The following is a 15,539-nucleotide window of genomic DNA, read 5'->3' as shown; positions in this document are numbered from 1 at the left end:
ATAGGTATGGGTTCAAAACTTCCAAAACCGAGTCTGGGTGCATCAGCTCATTATTTTGTCTCTATGCATGTCTGACTGCGCGCCTCCCACCTACTTCGACCAGGTCTATAGAGATGATTCCTCATCATCCCCGAATCCAACGATACCTGAGTGGTTTCCTCTCCGTCTGATATATATCCGCTTGGCCCACTTGTACGCCTCGGCACCGACCATGAAAATAAAAACGTCGATGAAGACCACAGCCCACTCCCAGCTGATGCCGTGATGCATGAACACGACATGGTCCAAAACCGGGATGTACAGCGTCGGGAACACGACGAAGAAGACGACCGTGACTGAAAAGAAGAGGAACTTGTTGCCCCATAAGTGTTGGCCCCAAGCCTTGAAGCCTTCAGGCATGTAGAAAAGCGAGCGGCGCGAGTCGATCAGTTCCCAAGCAAACAGCAAGAAGATCCACGTCATCGTCGTATAGCATGTAGCCCGAGCACGGAATACGGGCTCGCAGACTTCTGAGAAGGCATTGTTGCACTCCAAGCCTAGGTTGCCGTCATTGAACCCGAACACAACAATTGTGAAGGAGCCGAGAACGCAGCCCGCCATAAGAACACCATAAAACAACATGTCGAACAGAAATTCAGGTGTAAAGACGCCGTATTTGAGCTATTTATTTCGTTAGCGCTCAGTATTACTAGGGCCACTTCTAGATAGTGTGACTTACATTCTGAGGAGGTCGGTTGAGAATATCCGGCACCGCTTTCTCGAAACCAAGACCAGTTTCACAGAATGCGCCAGTTCCAAGAAGCATCCAAAGGATCTCCACGGGAGACAGCTGGAAGACCGAAACACCAGACTGATCTTTGAAGGCCAACCCTGTCAGCAGAGCGCATACAAATCCGATGTTGGCTGCCAGAACGTGGAGGATAAACTTCTGAATATTGTCAAAGATTCGCCTGCCCTCCTCGATGGCGTTGAGAATCGAGGCGAAGTTGTCATCCGTCAAGACGATATCGGAAGATTCTTTGGCGACATCCGACCCAGAGCCCATGGCAATACCGATGTCAGCGCGTTTCAAGCTCGGGCTGTCATTTACGCCGTCCCCAGTCATACCGACGTATTGGCCGCGACGATGAAGCGCCTCGATCATCCTCACCTTAGTACTAGGTGCGCATCGTGCCACGACTAGAGGTAGCTGAGGCAACTCATCGATCTGATCATTCGTCAAAGCATCAAAATCGTGAGCAGGCATCACCATCGTTTGAGCGACGTCGGCCGGCAGCATCTTGAACTTCTCAGGCGACGGCAAGATGCCAACTTCGGTCGCGATAGCCCTTGCTGTTTGCGGATGGTCGCCGGTGAGCATATGCACGACGATCCCGGCACCTTGGCATGCCTTCACACTGGGCTTCGACTCTGGACGGGGTGGATCGTAGATGCCGACGAGGCCGCGGAAGGTCAGGTTGTGTTCGAAAACGTCGCGGTGGGGAGCGATCTTGCCTTCGGCAAACTGGGATGCTGACACGGTGCTCTCAAGGTTTCGATGCGCTAGGGCGAGAACGCGAAGGCCTTGGCCAGCGAGACTTTCCATGTTGGCATGAATGTTGTCTTTGTCTGCCTCGGTCAGGGTTCGGGTAGCGGTATCGAGAGCAATGGTGTCGCAGGTTTCAAGGACACGTTCGACGGCGCCCTAAACTCAGTTTGTCAGTGATAATATTTACAATAGGACATGAGTCTTTCGATAGCGTACCTTGGTGAAGAGATGCATCTCCTGAGACTCAAGATTCTGGAACATTACGGACATCTTCTTGACGTCAGAGTCAAAGGGAAACTCTGCAATTTCCTTCCATGCGGCCTCAGGGCCTTGGGTCAACTGGAGTCTAATCCACCCGAATCTAGAAGCAAAGACCTCAAGAGCAATCTCTGTGGGTGCCCCAGTCGCCTTCCATTCTCCCGGGTTCGCAGAGCTGTCGTCGCTTTGCTTCAGAGTGGCCAGGTTCGCCAGTGACGCTATGTTGAGGTACCACTGGAGAGCCGAGTTGCTTGCAGATTCGTGGTGCGGGTCAATGGGATCGGTGGTATCGTCGTGTTGCTTTTCGGCTTCCGCACTAATATCTCTTGGCTGGCCGGCGGTGAACTGAACCGAGCCGGAGAACGGGTTGTATACATCGTTCGTCGTCTGCACGGAGTAAGTGCCAACTCCAGGGAGCCAGGCCTTGCGGACAACCATGCGTCCCTGCGTGATTGTGCCGGTCTTGTCGGAGCAAATGTCTGATGGTGCTTGCGATCAGCAACATGTTGCTAAAAGGATTTTGAATTCCAGTGAAAACTTACTCGTCACTCCGCCCAGTGCTTCCAGGCTTGAAAGGTTCCGAACAATAACGTGACGCTCGAGCATCTTTTTTGTACCAGCAGCCATGGTGACTGTCAATACGAGCAGCAGCGAAACAGGAATGGTTCCGATGGCAGTTGTTACAGCGTAGATAATGACATCCTTGCGTGAATCAAATTTGTTGGCGCCCATGACAATGATGGCACAGATGATAGCGAATGCAAAAAGCCACAGAAACAGCTGAGACAGCTTTTTCTGCAAGGGTGTGCCAATGGTCAGTCCCAAGAACTTGCCGACCCAATCGCGAGTCATCATCCACGCTGCCATGATGTATGCAAACACGGAAACTCTGCCGTCCTCGCTGCGCTTCAGGTACGACTTTGCTTTCGAGCCGCCATTCAGAGCACCAGCAATGAGACCGATCTCAGTGCACATGCCAGTTGCAAAGACGACACCGCGGCCGCGACCTTTCGTGATCACTGTTGAACTGTAGACCACATTCAGTCGGTCGCCTGGGCCGGTATCATCGTTGAAAGTCGACTTCGGGATCTTCGAGACAGGCGCGGATTCGCCGGTAAGCAAAGCTTCGTCAGCCTCGAGGTTAACAGCTTCGATGAGACGGATGTCTGCGGGGACGGAGTCGCCAGTGATCAGGTCGATGATGTCGCCGGGTACAACTTCGGCCGTCTGGATCTCGATAGTCTTGCCGTTGCGAAACACTTTGCAGGTTGGGGAACCGAGATTTTTGAGCGAGTTGATCGTCTTCTCGGCTTGAAGGGTCTGGGCGAAACCGATGAAAATGTTGAGAACGATGATGCCTCCTAAAATTCCACCTTCTACCCAGGCTTGGATGCCAAAACTTGCACCAAGAGCCAGAAGAAGCACCTAGTATCAAGCGTCAGTCAAACCGAAGAATTGCACAGCCCCTTGGGCAGCAGAATGCAAGCTTCTTCAAGAATACCAAGAAAACACATCTAACTTACCAAAGTCATTGCGTTGAATATTTGCTCCAGAAAGATCTTCACCGGTTGCACACCCTTGTTCTGACGAAGCTCGTTGCGGCCGAGCTCCTCAAGCCGGCGAGAGGCCTCGTCGCTGGTCAGTCCCTGACTGGCATCAACGTCAAGCTCTGTGACAACCTGGCCAACATCTAGAGCATGAGGCGGTCGTGATAGTGGTTTATTAGCTTGTCCAGAGATGTGTTCACTCTCTGAGTCATCTGGATAGTTGACCCGGAAGGAGTCGTGACCTTTCTCCTTGGTGCCAGTCATAGTGGCTGGATGTGCGAAGAGGACGGTTCGTATTATTACAAAATTTGACGTTTCCGGTGTAGTGAGTCCATGAGCGGTTATTAGAGACGTACCATAAGTCGAATAGATGCGGTTGGAAGAAGACCATTGCAAAACATTTGTACTGGTTCAGCGGCAAACCTAGAAGAAGCCCGCCTCAAACTCTACAAATGACGACTTGGCGGGCAGTTTGGATCGGACGAATCAACATGTCCAATCCAAACCGAAAAGGGCAACCAAGACTCATTCTGGTGACTCTAGGTAATCGCATCCTCGAATCTTTACCTTTCGGGGTCTGCGGGTTTGCGCATAGCGGCCGTTGGCTTGGTAAGGCGGTCATCTAGAACAGTGGTCTGGCGGAAATCGTTACGCGAAATGTACGTAACAAAATGCATGGTGTCAACGGCGAACATTGAGCTTGATTTGTTGCAATGAATGTGAATGGTCAAAGACACGCTTGAGTGGCAGGGAATAGAACTTGAGACGGTTGCGAAGAACTTGCCAGAACACACAAACCTCGATGGTCCGCGGACGCAAGAGTTTAAGGGCAGCAGCACGGACCAGGCGCTCATATTCATATGCACGACTTGCACTTGAACTTCCTAATCGGGTAATAAAATGGAATCTGGGGTCGAAGGCGGCTGACTCGAGTGGGACCCCCGCCGTTGACTTGAAGTACGTATTTCGACGGAGCCACCCGGAGGTTATAGCTTCCCGGACTCTCGATGTTTCCGGAATTCCAGATTCCACGTGTATATTTTCAAAGACCGCAGAGTTGGAGAATCTGCAGGTAGACTAAACGACAAAGGGCAGCCAAGACTCACTTCATAGACACTGCCAGGGCGGAAGGGCGTTGATGACACTACGCAGGACTGCATTTTTCAATCCTGGCCAGGTCTCCAGCATGATGTAGTAGAAAATCGTGGGTAATGTTTATATACTTAAAACCATATCTTCGCGTCGCTCATTTGTAACACTTCGACTACGACGTCTTCATTAGGAGCCTCATAAGTGGCGTAAACTGGCCTTTATCATCCATCAATTGCGCCGCGGGGCTAGCAAAATCGTCGGCACAGTGTGCCATGCACCCAAACCAGCCGTACTCATCGATCCATTCTTGTCCATCCATCCATTCGCTCAGCTTCTCTGTGAACCTCTCAACCTCTGTTCCGTCGCGGCTAATGGACGCGATCTCGGAAACGTTGAGTGCGAGGCCGTACTTCTCGTGCATAGAGGTGATGTACCGTTTTGCATGTTCCAAATCACCGCTGTAGTAGTGAACACCAAGAAAGTCTGGATTCCCGTTTTCTGACTTTCCCACGAGATCCATAAACGTTGCAAGCCACTTGTCTCCTGCCTCGTCACTCGCACAAGCAGGTCCGACAAGTTTCTTCCCACGTTTGTCCCGCAACTCCGGGACAACCTTCTTCAGCCACCAATCGGCGGCGTCTTCAGGCGTGATTCCTTGCCGTTCTGGTTCGTTGAGGTAGTGCACCATCTCCGCGTCCGAGTCACGGATCCAATCCCACTCTTCCGTGTCGATCTGCGCACGTGTGCGAATCATGGGCCGGAAAGGGAGCCGACCCTTCAACTCCGGTGGGTACCATGCGTTTCAGTTATGCACCGATTTGAATGGTGACGTCTTTGCTGGAGTTTGTGCTTCGCCGGAGTCATTAAAGAGTTGGTCGATGGTGGTTGGCCGGTCGCGCGTGTTTGTCCAGTCCCATAATAAACATCGCTTTTGGACAATTGGGCTCGTGGTGTTTTGACTCATAGTTCAATCGCACTTCCTGCTTGACAGATGGCCTGAGCTGGAGATTGTATTGGCTGGATCACGAGTAAAGGAAACATCGAGAGTTTTCTGGAAACGAACTCGGTGGTTGTTGTGGAAGGAATCACTGCCATGTTCCTGACGTCACCCTCCCCAAAACAAGGAACTGTTTGCCGGTGGTCGGTAGATGTGGGGCCGAACCCGGCGAGCTGCAGCTCCGGGGTGCCACTTTCAGTGAAAAAGTATTAGACAGAGCTGAGCGAGTAGGGAGACTCCTAATGATTATGGACGAAAGTCTTTGCTTGAAGCTTTCTGCGACAAAGAACATTTTTAGTGTACATTTCTTCTATCCATGGATGTTGCCTATTAATTACCACCCCAATAACGCCCGTGAATGATGCTATGTAATTCCGCCGTGTAATTTAATGGCGGTCGTTTCTATTATTCACCGAGCCAATATCTCAGTCCAAATCATCTCTCTCTTAGGCGTTGAACTTTTAGCAGTTCTAAATGTGAGTTTTCCTACCCCGTGGGATATTCCTATATTTGAGGAGGTAAGTGGGTATGCCTCAGATAATACTAGAGACGACGACGACGGCGACAACGAAGATGACTGCATACATTATTAATCACTACAACAGAGATAGGTAGAAGCAGAAGGACGAGAGAAGCGGACACTAAGGATGACAGGAAAATAAAACTACTAGAATAAATAAAGTATCAAATGTAAAATAGATGGGTCTCTGCCCGGTTATTTAAGCGCATTCGCCCAGATAGCAAAACTCGTAAATTTTCCATCCAAGGATGCTGAAGCAGGAGGTATCCTCAAGCTTCAGCCCCACTTACCGCATTATCATGACTGGACACTGGACCCGTCAGCCGTCCCAGCTGACGCGAAGTTGGCCGGGAATTGCTGCAAACGGTGCTTTTCCTAATCTTAGAAGTTTAATACTAGACGCTCAAGGTATATCATGTGAGTGCCTTAAAGCTGGCACAATGGATGTGCATGGGCAGGCCTCGCTTTTCCGGTCAGACGACGACGCCACGAGAGCTCTCAAGGTAATACGTAGCATCAAAATTTCCTTCGGGACGGTACACCCAAAGACTTCATAAACAGAGGTTCCTTCCAGAGAAATAGCTTTCGCAAGTTGAATTCTCACAAAAGTACAGGCTGAATCTACAGAATCTACAGCTATTGGACCGCGCGACTAAATCCACCACGTCCGTCAACGCCTGAACCAGGATGGCTCCCAACAGCAGTGGCAAAGCAGACATGCCCAAATCACAATCTTCAAAAGATGAGGATTCCATCAGAAATCCGAAAGGTCGCTGCCTGAGGAGCTGGGTACGAACCCACCCTACGACGGTTTCCCGAATACCCAAGCATTTTGAGTCGTTTGATGAAAGGCACGATAAGGAGGGATCTTCGACAAGTCACAAAACAATGGTGAAAAGTCTGGGAAAGTCAATCACCAAGTTACAGAACCGACTCACCCGTCGCCAAACGAGGCCGATTGAATACCATCATTATCCTACGAGCGGCCCAGCTCGCTTTGTACGGATAACCGATGGTGCTGAGAGAGATGAAACTATACGCCATATCGAGACTAAAGCTTCATGGTCAGATGGTTATAAATGGAGGCTGGCTAGCTACCATAAGGATGGGGACAAGCCTACCGCGACTGCTTACATATATCTAAAGGACTTCCCACAACAAGTGCAGCGCGGCATTTCATGGGCGGACGGTGATCAGCGGTTATGTTACCAAAAGCTTGTACGATGGGGAACTTCATACTGATCAGGGACAACGCACTGGCAAGATCGCGAGCCCGGCCGCACGTGGTATGCCACAGTAGCATTGCAACATCAAAATGCAGACCTCCTGCTCGCCGATTGTCGGAAGCACCTTCAGCCTGAAACTCTTCATTTGTAAGACCCCGTCTAAGTGTTCTAGAGCTCGACTGACCACTCACTGCACTACTTAAGGCTCTCTCTACACCAGCGACTCGGTCCTGATACCTACAAAGAGGTCGTGAGGTTCGATGCACTCAACGCGTACGGCAACGACCTTTTAGGTCAAAAGCTCACAGTCTGGAGTGCTGGCAAAAAGGTACCGAAAGAGCTTAAGAGATTCATTTGCTCTTTGTATCCAAGTTGAAACCCCGGGTGAGGTCGATGGCGCACTTCTATTGACCTGATGCCTAATGGAAGTAAAGACACCGAACATTAACAAGATTCCCGGGTGTTTTTGTCTGGACGCAAGCTAAGTTGGAGTTTATGTAGTCGACCATCATATCATCTCCCGTAGATGGTGTCATATTCGAAGTTTGACAGCGGTCGAGGGCTGATGTGGGCATCTGCGGATATGGGGCGGAGAACCGGCGGACATGATGCGGAGGAAGGTGGGGCTCGACTACCGGTCTCGACGGCGTGTGTATCTGCGCTTCGGGCGTTCGGGGATGCAAATAATACCGACACGGTGCAGTCAATCTCAGTTGCCATACCTAGATGCAGTTTGTCCGACTGCTTGGAAATCATGAATTACACGGTTCTGTTGAGATGTCCGGCTACCCGGTACCGCATCCACACGGAGACTTGCCGCGATTATAAGTGCGGAACCGTCTGCTACGCGATCTATGTTCTGGACCTTGTCAATCACAACAGTACAATAAATCTTTCCTAAAATTTAGATCACTCTTCAGATTTCATCATGCCCTCATCTGAAAACGCCATCGCCATTCAGCCTTGGTCCCTGAGCGGCAAGACGGCTCTCATCACCGGCGCCTCAAGGGGCATCGGGAAGGCTATTGCAATCTACCTAGCTCGTAAAGGGCTTGCCAAGATCGCCATAACTTACGCATCAAACAAGGCCGCGGCTGAGGATACTCTTGATCAATGCCGTGCTCACGGTATCAAGAAAGCAGTTGCCCTTCAAGCTGACGCCCTTGATCCAACAGCGTGGCCGAAAGTTGTTAAAGACTCAATTGACGCACTGGACGTCTCCGAAATCGACATCCTAGTCAACAACGCCATCTGGGGATCTTTCCAAGACTTCAAGCCGGCGGGAGAGACCACCGCAGAAGACTTCACAAAGGCGATGATCGCCAACGTGTACTCCCCGGTTTCAACCATTGTTGAGTTCATGAAGCACGCGCCTAAGACAGGCAGTCGGGTCATCAACATTTCCAGCGTCGCCGCAAGGGAAGCGAATAACGATCCGATCATCACGTATGGCGCCTGTAAAGCGACTCTCGATAGCTACACGAGGTCCTTTGCGGGTAGCTTCGCCATCGACACCGGTATTACGTTCAACACAGTCGTGGTGGGACCAACCGCTACGGATGCGCTGGTTAATACGATGAGCGCACTCCCTGCTGAGTTTGAGGAAAAGCTTAAGGCTAGCGCTTCGGCGGCGTACCGCATGGGAGTTCCAGACGATGTTGCACACATCGTCGGTTTTCTTGCTAGCGACGAGAGCAAGTGGGTTAATGGAGCGGCGGTCAGTGCCAATGGTGGCTACAGGTCGCTTCTTGCGGCTCTTGGCTAGGTCACTCTGGGTCAAATAACTGCGGGAATGGATCATTTGATAGTTCACCAGAGATTCGCGTTGTGTTAGTAAGGTGAATTGGTTGCAGATATTCGTTGAACACAGTAAACCAAACTCTTAAACCGATCGTACTATTCTTATCATTCTTTCTTTATTAACGCTATTGTTTAGGAGTTCTGCTATCCAAGCGCATAACTCTCTTTATTAGATAGGTCTAGGAGTTTATTTCATCATAATTATTTTACTATTATTGTCGCTATTTCTGTCCCTCTCTCTATCCCTATCATTATCGTCGTCGTCGTCGTTATCATCGATCAACCCCATCGGTGTACATTCACTACCCGCCCGGCTACAGAGGCCGGCCAGAACTATTGTTCAGTTAGTTTCTTGGTCTTCATCGCTTTGCTGTATCTTGTTTTCTCCCCTTCTCCGTTACCAGTCTTCCTGTCGCTTCTCAACCTCTTGCAACGAAGCTTTCTAGATGCTACAGAATGTGTGAAATTGGCGGGCGTCTGTCTCCATTGGAGATTGAATATAGTTCGAGCAATATGAAAAATGGGGTCCAGGCGAATTTCCAGCTAGCAAGCGATTGCAAAGGTCGTAGAATGGCTCCACGATCCACCCAGCTGCAAGATAGAAGCCGCAAAACATGATCGTTGTATGCTCATCAGGGTTGAATCATCAGGCATTGGCACATTTGTACTGATGTAAAAAAATGTACAGGTGTCATATTGAGGTTGTCCATATACACCTTGAGAGTCCGGCATCAATATGTATCGGAGATTAGTTACTAGTAGCTGAGAAGAATTCTATAAAACCATCGAAGATCTATCCTCACCCCCGCTAACTGACGAGCCTCATCCTCATTCTCATTCATTTCTTCACGAATCCTCTGTCTGTCCAATTTCAACGCTCTTCTTCGTTGACCATTATACACGATGTTGAAACTCGGGGCTCAAATCAAGTCGTTCGTCAAAGCTGCACTCGGTATGGGCAGGCGACCTGACGCATCCAAATTTCCCCTCCTCCAACTTCCTCCTGAACTGATATACGACATCGCCGACTACCTAGAACTGTACGAAGTATATTTTCTCAGTCAAACCTGCGGAGCCCTCCGGCGGCTGACCCATGGGCGAGTGGAGAAAGAACTCCGCGCGCTTGGAATTTTCCCCGAGGCCGCGCCCTCTTCGGGTTGTGCAGATTGCACCAAATCGAAGACCTGTCCCTCGTGCATCAAAGCACTAGAGGTGAGAAAAAGAAAGGCTGCTACTCACTCCACCGCTAGGTTCAATTTCTGGGCTGGGATCTCAAACTTCATCCCTGACAGATGGGTATGCCCGTATTGCCAAACCCTCCACCCAATCAACCTGGAAGACCTAGAAGCTTTCCGACTCGCGCCCCATTTTTCATGTTCTCTTCAAAGCGACCTCAGGCCACATACACTAGCACGCTTCTATGCCGTTCGCGAGGCGGAAATACAACTCGCCCTCAAGCGCACGCGTTTCAGTGATTTCTACCAAAAGCATCTGCAGAGCTTATTGGCGCCGTCCTCGCAGGCATTCGGCGGTTACCCGCACCAACGGCAGGATGAATTCTGTGCATGGGTATATGAAGCTACGCCCAAGTTGGTCAACGGACGATCCATGCTGCAAGAGAAGTGGTCAATCGGAATGCTTCAAGGGATGCGCATGACGCCACATTCGCTCTGGTTTCTTGAGCTGTGCCCTCACATGGCCGCCGTAGACGGGGGGATATTGTCGGGGATCTCCCCAAGACAGCATGGCCTCACGGCCTTTCGAGAACATGCCCAGTACGCATACAGAAAGAGTGACAATTCGCCATATTATGACAGCTTCGGACACTGCTCGCTTTGTCTGACGGATTTCAGTGTCTCATTTGATGGGCACGAGGCGCATATTGCTGCCTGGTACGACTTCGGCTCCTATAACTCTCCAACAGACGATGCTTGGATGGCTCACTCCAGGTTTCAAGATACACAGGAGAGGCCTTGTCGAGAATTTTCGCATGATAATGGAGACGTTCGACGGATGTTTCTCACAGGAAAACCATACAATTACGAACGACACTGATTTCTTACTGTTTGTAATAAGACTAAGGGAAAAAAGAAGAAGAATGGAAAAAGACATAGACAGCTAGCTGAAAGCGTGTTTGTATCAATCAAATCTGACGTCGATGAGGTGTAGATCTATTTCTCATTTTTGGTCACATTTGTGCTATTAAAACCGAATTGTCGGTTTTTTTTTTTAACCTCCAGCAGCCATCAATCACGACTCAAAGCAAGACTGGGAGGATGCAAGAGAAGACGACACACAGACAACAACTGCACAATAGAGTTTGCAGAGATCAACTGCTACAGTCCAGTGAAGAATGAGAGTCCCGACTGAGCCTACGCGTAGTTTGTGTGAAAAGTTAGTTGCTAATCTCTTTCCTAACATCGTCGTCGCTTCTATCTTCATCATCACTATTATCGTTATTATTATTAACGTCGTCGTTATTGTCGTTGTCGTTGTCGTTGTTATCGCTACTATAGTAGTGATAAAGTACGCAGGAGATATAGCCGCACACATAGAGGCAATCTAGGCGGCCTCTTTAATTAAGGGTTCATCTACGCCTGACCGGCATCGTCGAATGATGGGAGCAATGTTGGAGTCCCTCCCGCCCGAATAAGTGGGGCCGAAACCGAAGGTCGCCGTCCTCAAACAGCGACAGCCGTACAGTGCCCATTATCTACCCACACATCCCAATCTGTCATCCACGCAACGCCAGTTCTTTACAGTGCGTCAATCACCTCATACATGGCGCTTGTGACCAAATCCAGCACCATCATTTCCCTCCCAAAATCCTTCTCACTTGAACTTTCGACGGGCTTCATTCCTCCAAGCTCTGCATCACCGCGACATCAGATACTCATTCCCTTATTCCGTGAAAGATGGCTTCGACGCAAATAGACGACGAAGACCTCACCTTCACCTGCTGCGCGCCCCTCCGGCCCTCAAGCCTCCTGCGGCCGGTCGAGGTCGGCGAGATCGGGTACGTCCAAGTCCAGCCCGCGTTCATCCCATGACACCCCGACGTCATCTCATGAAGTCGCAATGAAGAAAACCACACAGACATGAACCCCACGCTCCGAACACCAGGCTAACCAAAACCTCCCATCAACAGCGGCTACGGCCACGCAGGCACCTCGACATTCCTCGCCTGGCCCATTTTCGGCCCGCTGCTCTTCCAGAATGAGTCCAGCGACGCGCGGGACCACTGCGCGAATGAGAGAAGTAAGATGCCGCCCTCCCACCTGCTTTTACCGCTCCCTCCGGTGCTTCAGTTCTCAGCCTCCGGTAACCCAAACTGACAGAATCTCATAGCATTTCTCTCATACCTCCGCCTCTCAGTCTACATGTCCATCGTCTCCGTCGCAATCGTCCTCTCCTTCCACCTCAAATCCGAGCCCAGCGAGCTCGAGCTGCGCATGGCGAAGCCGCTCGGCGTCATCTTCTGGTGCCTCGCCGTCTCGTGTCTGTGTCTCGGCATAGGGAACTACATTAGTGAGTTCCTCTGCTCTTTCTCTCTCCCCATCTCAGACACACACACTCTATCATTCTGTCGCTTTCTCTTCGTTTTCTTCACATCAATCGTCCCTCACCCCAAATGAGGTGACCAAAACTGACCAAAATAACAGAAACGGTAAACAAATACAGCCGCAAAGCAGCCATCGTGCAGACCGGCTGGAGGACACAGCTTGTCCTCTCCTTTGTGGCCCTGAGCATCGTGGGCACGTGCATAGTCCTCCTGGTCATCACCAAGCTCGCCAGCACCGACAACAACACCTCAGACACTACGCTCAAGTCGGACTTCACTGCATCGCATGTTTTGTGAAAATAAAGAAACAGTTAATTCAGAAAGTTCTTTTTCCCCTAGCGCCTATTATGCTTCCCAATGCCAACCCCATTCTTTCGCTCGCGCCGTGCATCAGTCCTTGCTGATGTGTTTTATCCATCCCCCGTGGGTATATATCGAAATGCAGTCTATACATGTGAAATACACACGGCCTGCGTCTTGCGCATTCTTGTTTCTTTTCTTAACCCTTCAGCTTGCCGTCAGGCGTGCAGAACAGGTCCCTCGCGGAACCGTCAATATGATCGCTCTGCTTCGCTTCCGCGTTGCACCCGCCGACGACCTCGCGCCATGCAAACATGTACTCCACCGCCCGCTGATATACATCCCGCAGCCCCATGCTATCGCCCTCCCAGCCAAGCATCGGCAGATCCTTGCAGGGGGTGAGGGTGCCGTTGTTCGGGAGGGTGTCCAGCGTGCGGACGAGCGACTCTGAGGTGTGTATTGACTCTGCCAGATTCGCCCTGAGCTTCTTTCGTTCGTCGGCCTCCATTTCGTACTCTTCAGGGCCCCGGTATAGCTCGTTGTGCACCTTGGCTACTGTGGCCCCGGTCTCGGCGCTAGGATAGACCGTGAAATAACCTCGCAATCGAGACAGCCGTAGGACGTGTTCTAGCCAAGAAGGGAACATCTTGCTGACCTCCTTGGTGGTCACCATCTCTGGAATCTTCTCAGGCGCGCGCGAGCTCTTCAACGCGTCCACCTGAGATACCAGACCGTGGAGCTCGACCCACTTCTCGCCGAATATTAGCATGGCGTTGCTGCTGGGCGCCTGCCACATGTAGGAGGTGCCCATCTCGTCCGGGCCATCAGAAATTGGCTCCACAAACGCCTTCTTGCCATTCAAGTAGACTGACGGGGCGGTCAGACTGATGCCGAGTAGACGTTGGTCCCATTTCTGGACTACCGAGTATCCGGAGTAGCGGTACTCCAGCAGAGAGTATTTCAGATCTAGGGCCAGTCAGTTAGGTAACCCAAACGCAAGCACAAGTAACTCACAATGAAAAAAGCCCGGAGCCAACTCCGCCTGCGGTGAGAGAACAAGAATATGAGAAAACCTGGGCGTCGTTGGCCAGAACGACTCCAGAAACCGGATGGAGCTCTCCTCTTCCGTCATCCGCTGCCGCGGTATCCTATGTCTCAATGACAACATCTGCGTCCTGCCAGGGTTCGCAACGTGCGAGGGTGGCCAGTGGAAATCCTCAAGGAACTTGGCCGTCGCGGGCTCAATGTCTTGCGGCAGCTCGATGGTAAGGTGGGGGATCGTGAACGCGGTGAAGTCGACCTCGTTCAGTGACCTCAGCAGTCGCAGCAGGCTGCCGGAGCCGCTGGCCGGGGCTTGAATGAGAATATCGACGCTGACCTTGTTCCAAGCTGCGAGCGACGGACTATCGAGCTTCGACAACCACCAGAGCTGCTTCGACGCCTCCTTGGGAAGCTCGATCAGCGGGATTTTCAGCGCCCCGGCCTCTTGTCGCATGCCCTTCAGGAACGGGAAGAGCTCGTCGTCGGTGCCATCCACCATGATCGCCTGCGGGTGCATAAAGGTGTTGATGTTTCGAAGTCCGCGGACAACGGACAGCTCTAGGCGGGCGTCGGTCGAAAGGGAGGAGAAGTCGGCGCGGGCATCGTGCCAGATGATGTAGCAGCTGTCGTCTATACCGTTGATCTTCTTGATGTCGTCGAGCTCGAGCTCACTCCGGCCCATAACCGCAAAGTGCACATAGTTCCTCAGCTCCATGCCCATTTTGCAGGCGAATGGCAGCAACGTTGACGCGCTGTGAAGGCTCGATGCCGCAAAAAGCACATTCTGGTTGATCGTCTGTCCGCCCTTGGTCGCAGCGATTGCATGCAGCGAAGACGCCAGACGGTGGAACTTGACCGGGCCGTTGTAGTCGTGTTCGGCGATCGGGGGCATGGGCGTTCCAGGCTTGGCCTTGCGACCGCCGCCACTCCTCCGGGGAGGACCATCGCGGATTGGGGAGGGGATGTAGTCTCGGGGGCCGTCGGTGTACGGGTAGATGAAGTTGGGTCGTCGTTCGGCGAAGGAGAGGTCACCGAGGAAGTACCAGATACCAGCAGCGATTAGGAAGAGGTAGGCGAGGCGTCGGAAGAGACGGCGGGATGGCATCTTGGCGGCCGGCTGCCATTGGGGGTTTCTGTTTCGAAGCAGCATGGGGTTCACGTTGCTGCCGCCGCCGCGGTAGTGGTCGTCGTCCTTCTTGCCCATCTCTTCATCGCTGAGGAAAACGAAGGAGCGTAGTTGTCGCCATGGGTCCGGCATGCTTCTCTATCTGGGGAGACGGAACTGCAGCACAGCAGGGAGGGGAGAAGAAGGGAAGAAAGGAAGAGGGCAGAAGAGAAGTGAAAGCAAAGCGTCGATGACAGGGCGACTGTAATGACTGGGAATGCAGCTGCAAGGGAGGGGACGAGGTGATCCGAGGGTTGGTTGGGCGTCTCACATCTTCCCGTCAACGGATTCGTAGATGCAGCTAGCTGGATGTCGAGCTCCAAGCAAGAGGACAGGTCAGGACGGGACTTCGACTTGACTTGACGTGGACTTGGACTAAGCCAGGTAAAAGGCGTGTGGAACGAAACAACAAGTGGTCCCTTCGCCCTTCCCTCTGCTCCGACGTGGACTGGACCTGCCCGACCTGTGACTGTGACGGGCGGTTCCCTGGTGCCGGCAATTGC

General features: G+C 51.7%; 5 protein-coding genes across 5 annotated transcripts; 2 read left to right on the top strand and 3 right to left on the bottom strand.

The window, feature by feature from the left end:
* Positions 1 to 105: 105 nt before the first annotated feature.
* ENA5-1 (Sodium transport ATPase 5) lies at positions 106 to 3,597 on the bottom strand (the record flags this gene model as incomplete). The annotated part of the gene is made up of 5 exons (XM_032024762.1): positions 106 to 660; positions 719 to 1,684; positions 1,745 to 2,265; positions 2,329 to 3,211; positions 3,310 to 3,597. The coding sequence occupies 5 exons, from the start codon at positions 3,595 to 3,597 to the stop codon at positions 106 to 108; spliced, it is 3,213 nt and encodes a 1,070-aa protein (XP_031878550.1).
* Positions 3,598 to 4,597: 1,000 nt separating this feature from the next.
* asl1-2 (Alkali-sensitive linkage protein 1) lies at positions 4,598 to 5,179 on the bottom strand (the record flags this gene model as incomplete). Its single annotated transcript, XM_032024763.1, has 1 exon — positions 4,598 to 5,179. One exon carries the CDS (start codon positions 5,177 to 5,179, stop codon positions 4,598 to 4,600), a length of 582 nt encoding a protein of 193 aa, XP_031878549.1.
* A 2,917-nt stretch (positions 5,180 to 8,096) lies between these two features.
* asqE-2 (Short chain dehydrogenase asqE) lies at positions 8,097 to 8,933 on the top strand (the record flags this gene model as incomplete). The annotated part of the gene is made up of 1 exon (XM_032024764.1): positions 8,097 to 8,933. The coding sequence occupies one exon, from the start codon at positions 8,097 to 8,099 to the stop codon at positions 8,931 to 8,933; it is 837 nt and encodes a 278-aa protein (XP_031878588.1).
* A 2,950-nt stretch (positions 8,934 to 11,883) lies between these two features.
* Positions 11,884 to 12,827, top strand: CGGC5_v004266 (uncharacterized protein; the record flags this gene model as incomplete). Its single annotated transcript, XM_032024765.1, has 4 exons — positions 11,884 to 11,984; positions 12,117 to 12,226; positions 12,317 to 12,496; positions 12,631 to 12,827. The coding sequence occupies 4 exons, from the start codon at positions 11,884 to 11,886 to the stop codon at positions 12,825 to 12,827; spliced, it is 588 nt and encodes a 195-aa protein (XP_031878627.1).
* A 202-nt stretch (positions 12,828 to 13,029) lies between these two features.
* On the bottom strand, positions 13,030 to 15,129 carry CGGC5_v004265 (uncharacterized protein; the record flags this gene model as incomplete). The annotated part of the gene is made up of 2 exons (XM_032024766.1): positions 13,030 to 13,796; positions 13,845 to 15,129. The coding sequence occupies 2 exons, from the start codon at positions 15,127 to 15,129 to the stop codon at positions 13,030 to 13,032; spliced, it is 2,052 nt and encodes a 683-aa protein (XP_031878626.1).
* Positions 15,130 to 15,539: the final 410 nt, after the last annotated feature.

This window comes from Colletotrichum fructicola (genome assembly GCF_000319635.2).
Source record: "Colletotrichum fructicola Nara gc5 chromosome Unknown KSG_Nara_v1_contig02, whole genome shotgun sequence".
In the NCBI taxonomy this organism is placed as follows: Eukaryota; Fungi; Ascomycota; class Sordariomycetes; order Glomerellales; family Glomerellaceae; genus Colletotrichum; species Colletotrichum fructicola.
The sequence above is the reverse complement of the archived record's forward strand: the minus strand, read 5'-3'. Positions and strand labels throughout refer to the sequence as shown.